This window comes from Pholis gunnellus, assembly GCF_910591455.1.
Source record: "Pholis gunnellus genome assembly, chromosome: 13".
Lineage (NCBI taxonomy): Eukaryota > Metazoa > Chordata > Actinopteri > Perciformes > Pholidae > Pholis > Pholis gunnellus.
In genome coordinates, this window is record NC_136540.1 from 655,121 (window position 1) to 662,543 (window position 7,423).

Here is a 7,423-nt window from a genome sequence, read left to right on the forward strand (position 1 = left end):
GTATAGCCCAAAATCACAAATTACAAATTTGCCTCAGAGGGCTTCACAGTATGTACACATGACATCATCTTGTCCCGGAACCCTCACCTCGAAACAGGAAAAACTCCCCCAAAACCCCCTTTAACGGGGAGAAAAGAGGAAGAGACCTGTGGGAGAGCAACGGAGGAGGGATCCCTCTCCCAGGATGTTCAGAAGTGCAATAGATGTCAGATGTTTGAACAGCATACAGAATTACAACACATTCAATGTATGACAGAGCCACGGCAGGAGGAAAGACCAGTTCCAGGTACAACCCGGATCCAGAGGTACCTGCGAGGTGAGAGAGCACAAGAGCATCCTCTCTTCTCTTGCACTTAGTCCTGAGGACTGTAGCCCAGCTATTGTAATATATGTTGAGGAGGTTCGACAGCAGTTAAAGCGCCTTCAGGTTAACAAGGCAGCAGGCCTGACGATGTCCATCCACGCACCCTTACGGTCTGTGCTGACCAGCTGTGCTCAGTCCTTCATTCTAATATAATATAATTAATGGATATATCCTGATCAAGAATAGCAAAGATAGAAGCTGAGAAACAATCAGAAGAATGCTTTAGTTTAGAAAGTATGAAAATGCAGAGTGAGCATTGAACATACCTTCTTGACTCTGAGCATGTAAACAGAACTTACAGGCAGCTTGTTGACATTTGCAGTTATTTCTTAATGTTGCATCACATTATCTGACATAATGGTCAATAATCCCCCCTAGAATAACATTGTGTCTATAAAGCTTTGCTGCAGAGGAGCTCTTGGTGGGTGGAGGTGGATAGTGTCAGCAGTGATTGGTGAGGCGAAGATGAAAGTTTGAGAAACAATCGGACATTCAAGGTGTCATTACTTATCTGCAAGCAACTGTTTCCTCATCATTTCTGATCAATCTCAAATCAAGTATATTCACTCCTGTAGCTTTTTATTGTTACTAATAAGATAAAATCTCTGACATTGAGATTACAAGGACATTCTCTGTGACTTAACATGATTTTGTTGTTTCAGGTTGATGGAAAACTACACTTATAACAGCCCCACGCTCCAGCTGGAAGCTTTGAATGTTTCAAAAGAGTCGGTCTACCCTGTCTTTTTCCTGTTCTTGTTCACATACCTGTTTATAATGATTGCAAATGTGGGCATTGCTGTTCTGATTTTCATTGACAAGAACCTTCACCAGCCCATGTATCTCCTTTTCTGCAACCTGCCCTTCAATGATATACTTGGGAATTCTATCCTGATGCCCCGTTTGCTTATAGACATGTTGAGGCCTCCCTCTGAGCTCTTCATCAGTTATTATGAATGTGTGGTCCAAGCTTTCACCACACATATGTTTGGTACGACTAGTCTCACTGTGCTCATGATTATGGCCTTTGACAGATATGTGGCCATCAGTAATCCCTTGCGATATAATACGATAATGACCAACAAAATGGTGATGAAGCTGATAGCTTGTGCCTGGGGAGTGGCACTTGTTTTGGTCGGGATTCTACTCGGTCTGACCATACGACTGAACAGATGCAGGACTATGATCAGAAATCCTTCCTGTGACAACGCCTCACTGTTTAAACTCTCCTGTGACAGTGTGTTGATTAATAACATCTATGGCCTCACTTTCACTGTAGTCCTGTTCACAGGTTCTATAGGCAGCATAGTGATCACTTATACAAAGATTACAGTCGTCTGTCTCACCAGTAATAGCAAGTCTCTGAACAGTAAAGCCTTGAAGACCTGCAGCACTCACTTGGTTGTGTTTCTGGTCGTAGTGTTCAGTGGAATGTCTATCATAGCTCTCCATCGCTTCCCTCAGTACTCAGACTATAGAAAACTCAGCAGCATTTTGTTTCATGTTGTTCCTGGTAGCCTCAACCCCATCATTTATGGAGTGCAGTCAAAAGAGATACGACATTTTCTGTTCAAGTTATTTGAATCCAAGAAAGTTTTGCCATCATTGTGAAGTTCTTTTTATTTTGGTACATTTAGCAACATAATATATAATGTGACCTAAAGATACTGCTACTACCACTAATGCTATTCTAATTATACGTATCTCTTTTGTCATATCAATTGACTTATGTTGTAATCTTGTAATGTCTTTCATTCTGTACACATACCATCTATTGCACTTCTGCTCCTCCTGTGAGAGGGATCCCTCCTAAGTTGCTCTCCCTGAATTTGTCCCCTTGAAAGTGTTTTTAGAGGAGTTATTCCTTAAACAGAGGATGTCCTATGCTCGAGCAATTGCAAAGCCCTCTGTGGCAAATTTGTGAGATTAGGCTAATAAAATAAAATTTAATTGAAAAAAATGAATGCCTGAACGTACTTTTTTATATTTCCCTGAAGCTCAGTAATAAGTGGTGATCTGACAAATGTATGATGAGGAAAATACAAATGCAAGGATCAGGTTCAATCTATGCAATAAACAACAGAATTGTGGCAAGAAAATGTAAAAGTACCGGTTTTCTCTTAATTATGTGGCAATAGTACTTTAACCTAAACTCCAATGGCCAAAGTCATAAGATGGATTAACAGGCAGTAGTTTTAATTTAATAACTAAGCTTGACAATGCATGGCTCTACTTAGCTCCTTGTAACAGAGACCCAACAGGGTTCTGGATTGTGGTTCAGACAAAACAGCACCTTATTGAGTTGACATAACAACTATTGGACATTGCTCTCCTGTCCTTCAAAGAACTCTTCAGCAATGTGTAAAGTAATGTTGTTTTTTTCTGATACAAGGCCTTTAACACAATGACCCGACTTTGAAAGGCAAATTAATGTCAATCATTAACTAATTATATGCAGCAGTCTAAGTTTATAATTCTTGGTCAGAAAATCAATAGAAAATCCAGTAACAGACAATCTAATGGTACTTCTTTCTTTTTCACTCTCTAAGGCACTTTATAGAAAAAATAACTGTATTTAAAATATATAGGAGACACATTATGCTCATTTTCAGGTTGTATTTTGAGTTTCTACAAGAACATGTTTACATGCTTGCAACACCTGTTTTCACCTTCTGTCTGAAACATTGTGGACCAGCCAAAAATTACCAAAACATTTAAAGGTGGAACCACAGCTAAGTTAAACAATATGGTGCTTTTCTTTTCAATACGGTGCTGAGCTCCAGTTGCCTCCACACGGTCCTGAAGTCCTTCAAACCAGGCCAGCAGCCTGCCCCCTGCTATAAGGTCCAGTATCTGGTTCATACCCAGTAGCACCCCCCCCCCCCCCCCCCCCAAGCTGTGTAAACCTAGGGGAAACACTGGATGTTGTCCCTAAAATTAATGAATAATCGTGATAAATACTCGTGATCTCAATATTGATCAAAATAATCGTGATTATGATTTTGGCCATAATCGTGCAGCCCTACCTGGAGGGACGGTAGATTGCAGCCAATCACCCTCTCCGCAGAGCGAATGATGCGCTGCAGCCTGCCCTTGTCCTTGGCAGTGGCTGCAGCGTACCAGACCGTGATGGAGGAGCAGAGGATGGACTCAATGATGGCTGTGTATAAGTGCACCATCATTGTCATTGGCAGGTTGAATTTCTTCAGCTGCCTCAGGAAGTACATCCTCTGCTGAGCCTTCCAGGTGATGGAGCTGATGTTCAGATCCCACTTGAGGTCCTGGGTTATGATGGAGCCCAGGAAGTGGAAGGACTCCACAGCGTCGACGGGGGAGACACACAGGGTGATAGGAACAGGTGGGGCTGCGTTCTTCCTGAAATCCACAACCATCTCCACTGTCTTTAGAACATTGAGCACCAAGTTGTTCAGACCGCACCAGGTCACCAGATGGTCAGTCTCCCACCTGTAGGCAGACTCATCTCCGCCAGAGATGAGTCCAATGAGGGTGGTGTCATCCGCAAACTTCAGGAGCTTGACGGACTGGTGACTGGAGGTGCAGCTGTTGGTGTACAGGGAGAAGAGCAGAGGGGAGAGAACGCAGCCTTGGGGGGAACCGGTGCTGATGGTCCGGGAGGCTGAGACGTGTTTTCTCAACTTCACGCGCTGCTTCCTGTCAGACAGGAAGTCTGTGATCCACTTGCAGGTGGAGTCGGGCACGTGCAGCTGAGAGAACTTGTCATGCAGCAGAGACGGGATGATGGTGTTGAAGGCAGAGCTGAAGTCCACAAACAGGATCCTGGTGTAGGTTCCTGAGGAGTCCAGATGCTGGAGGATGAAGTGAAGGGCCATGTTGACTGTGTCGTCTACAGACTTGTTGGCTCTGTAGGTGAACTGCAGGGGGTCCAGGAGTGGGTCGGTGAGGGTTTTCAGGTGGGACAGGACAAAGCGCTCAAAAGACTTCATGACTACAGAGGTCAGGGCGAGTGGTCGTTAAGTCCTGTGATCCTTGTTTTTTGGGGGACGAGGATGATGGTGGAGGCCTTAAAGCAGGCTGGTACGTGGCATGTCTCCAGGGAGGTGTTGAAGATGTCTGTAAACACTGGAGACAGCTGATCGCCACAATGCTTCAGGGTGGAGGGGAGACAGGTCCGGGCTGGCTGCTTTGCGGTGGTTCTGTTTTTTAACCCTTGTGTTGTCTTAGGGGTCAAAAATGACCTGCCACTATGTTTAACAGCATAGGAATGCCCTTAATGATCTTTTTTCAACTTGAAATTCAATGACTTTTCCTAGAATGACCCCAACATGAGAACAAGTTAAACATTAAACACAAGTTAAACTCCTGCATGCTGCTTTAATATTTATCTGTCCATGCTTTTTTGGTCTGTCAAATACCTGATGAAGGTCGGACGGTCCGAAATGTTGTAATCAAATAAATATTTCAGCTGCAAGTAAGTTCTTTTAATTGTTTTCCACATTATGACAAAATATTTCACTCTTTATCCAATACTGACAGTGCTTAGATCCTTCTGCCTACTCAGTATTTGTATTTTGTCAAGCTTACTGCCAGCTATTGAGATGGAGGCAGGTGGGAACTGTTACCAAGTGTCCTTGGAATACAAGAAGAATTTTGGGGAAAATATCTCAAAGATACTGCTTGGGTGCTTTGAGACTTGCTAGATCCTCATTTTACATATACATTTACTAAATTGCTGTTTCAGTTTATTAATCTAAAAATAATGTCTACTACAAACCAGCAGAAAAAAAATCTTGTTGTTGCATCACATAATGATTAACGCCTTATCGGAAATAATGGCAATTGATTCCCCTACAGATAGACTGATGTCTATAAAGCATTGCACAAGCGTCTATCTGGTTGATATCACCAGCAATGAGCGAGGAGACAGAAGAAAGAGAAACCAAGAGATTAGAACCAGAGACACTCAAAGCAGGTAATCCCGATCTACAACTTTCTGCCCTATTTTCATACGTTATTTTTACATTGATAATTCCCTCTTCATGAATTTCTTAAACTTGAACATGTAATTAAGAATTTTAAACAAAAACAAACTATGAAACAAATGAAAAACTAAATATTATCCATGATGGGATATATACATTTCCCAATATCTGGGAAAACCTGCATGTTTCTGTTGTAGTTACTTGTATACTGTGACGATCCCTAATTCCAGGACATTACTTGTAAATTTACAGCATTGTTTTGTATTTTTCAGGTTGATGGAAAACTACACTTACAACAGCTTCACATTACAACTAGAGGGGTTAAATGTCTCAAAGAAATCTACGTACCCTGTGTTTCTTTTTCTGTTTTTCTTCTACTTGTTTATAATTGTTGCAAATGTGGGCATTGCTGTTCTGGTTTTCATGGACAAAAACCTTCACCAGCCCATGTATCTTCTTTTTTGGAACCTGTCAGTTAACGACATACTTGGAAATTCCATCCTGTTGCCCCGTTTGCTTATAGACATGTTGAGGCCTCCCTCTGAGCTCTTCATCAGTTATTATGAATGTGTGTTCCAAGCTTTCACCACACACATGTTCAGTACCACTGCTCACACAGTGCTCATGATTATGGCCTTTGACAGATATGTGGCCATCTGTTATCCTCTGCGTTATGCAACTATAATGACCAACAAAATGCTGATCAAGCTGACAGTTTGTGCCTGGGGAGTGGCACTTGTTTTGGTCGGGATTCTGCTTGGTCTTACCCTCCGACTGAACCGATGCAGGACTCTGATAAGAAGCCCTTATTGTGACAACGCCTCACTGTTTAAACTCTCCTGTGAGAGTGTGTTGATTAATAATGTCTATGGCCTCACTTTCACTGTAGTCCTGTTCACAGGTTCTATAGGCAGCATGGTGATCACTTATACAAAGATTACAGTCGTCTGTCTCACCAGTAATAGCAAGTCTCTGAACAGGAAAGCCTTGAAGACCTGCAGCACTCACCTGGTTGTGTATATTGTTATGTTGTTGAGTGGAATGTGTATCATTATTCTGCATCGCTTCCCGCAGTACTCAGACTACAGAAAACTCGCTGCTATTTTGTATCATATCATCCCTGGCAGCCTTAACCCAATCATTTATGGCTTACAGTCCAAAGAGATGTGTAAATTTGTGTCTACGTTATTTGAGTCTAAGAAGGTTTTTCCATCAGATTAACAATGATTACACAAGCTCAAAGGAGTTTTTAGCTCATAGAGCCCCACATTGATTCTTTGTGGGCTTTCCTACAGAGAACTTACCAACTGTAATGACAGGAGGGGATAATTGCAACCGCAAATTCATATAAAATGTGTTGATGTTTAAATTCTTTAATGCTGGAGTTTCTTACCTGGAAACCTACATGATAGTTTCTGTGTAAAAACATGAAATCAGAAATTGTTATCCACCTAAAAAGATTAAAAGATGGATATGTTCGACTAAGTTGTAAGGTCCATTTATGGTTATGTAGTCATGTTGTTTACTTACTGACATCATTCTAACAGGCAACATATCAGACTTTGTCAGGGACATAACAATAAAGTCCTTGACTTACTTCCATTATTGTGGTCTTTTTACAGTCCACCAAAACAGACAAGGTAAATTAATAAAAAGGTGTGTGGATGACATAAAAGTCACATAAGAATTCAGATATTACTGTTCAGACTGCAGATTCAAGACGACATACAAAAGTGGCCCAATCAGAATTCCATGTGATTTGTGCGATTCACAGTGATTCAAAGGAGATCTGAGTCACATATGCACAAAATTGGATTTGGGACGATTTTCTCTGCAATCTGAACATAGCCAAAGATCTCCTGGTGACTTCTGTCAAAAATCTCCTTGCACTGTCACACCCTTCCAATTCTTAATGATTGATTTAACCAGATTAAAATGGAACTTCTGTAACTTTTGTGCACTTGTGTATTTCAATCACCTTTTTGCCGAACTGCTTTGGGTGTTCCTTTGTCTTCCTGTTATAGGATTTGTCATGATGACATACCAAAAGTTGGACCTTCCAGATTATATCTTTAGATCAATTTGTAGAGATCCGTTT

At 41.5% G+C, this 7,423-nt stretch overlaps 2 protein-coding genes across 2 annotated transcripts; both read left to right on the forward strand.

Annotated features, from left to right (window-relative positions):
- Nucleotides 1-1,024: 1,024 nt before the first annotated feature.
- Nucleotides 1,025-1,975, forward strand: LOC306705137 (olfactory receptor 8G17-like; the record flags this gene model as incomplete). The annotated part of the gene is made up of 1 exon (XM_079171839.1): nt 1,025-1,975. Exon 1 carries the CDS (start codon nt 1,031-1,033, stop codon nt 1,973-1,975), a length of 945 nt encoding a protein of 314 aa, XP_079027965.1. The 5' UTR covers nt 1,025-1,030.
- A 3,623-nt stretch (nt 1,976-5,598) lies between these two features.
- On the forward strand, nt 5,599-6,700 carry LOC306704856 (olfactory receptor 52N5-like). The gene has a single exon (XM_079171421.1). It carries the CDS (start codon nt 5,602-5,604, stop codon nt 6,544-6,546), a length of 945 nt encoding a protein of 314 aa, XP_079027547.1. The 5' UTR covers nt 5,599-5,601; the 3' UTR covers nt 6,547-6,700.
- The last annotated feature ends 723 nt before the right edge of the window (nt 6,701-7,423 follow it).

Coding starts and splice junctions, on each gene's coding strand:
- LOC306704856 (XM_079171421.1), top strand. CDS start 5,602: ATGGAAAACTACACTTACAACAGCTTCACATTACAACTAGAGGGGTTA.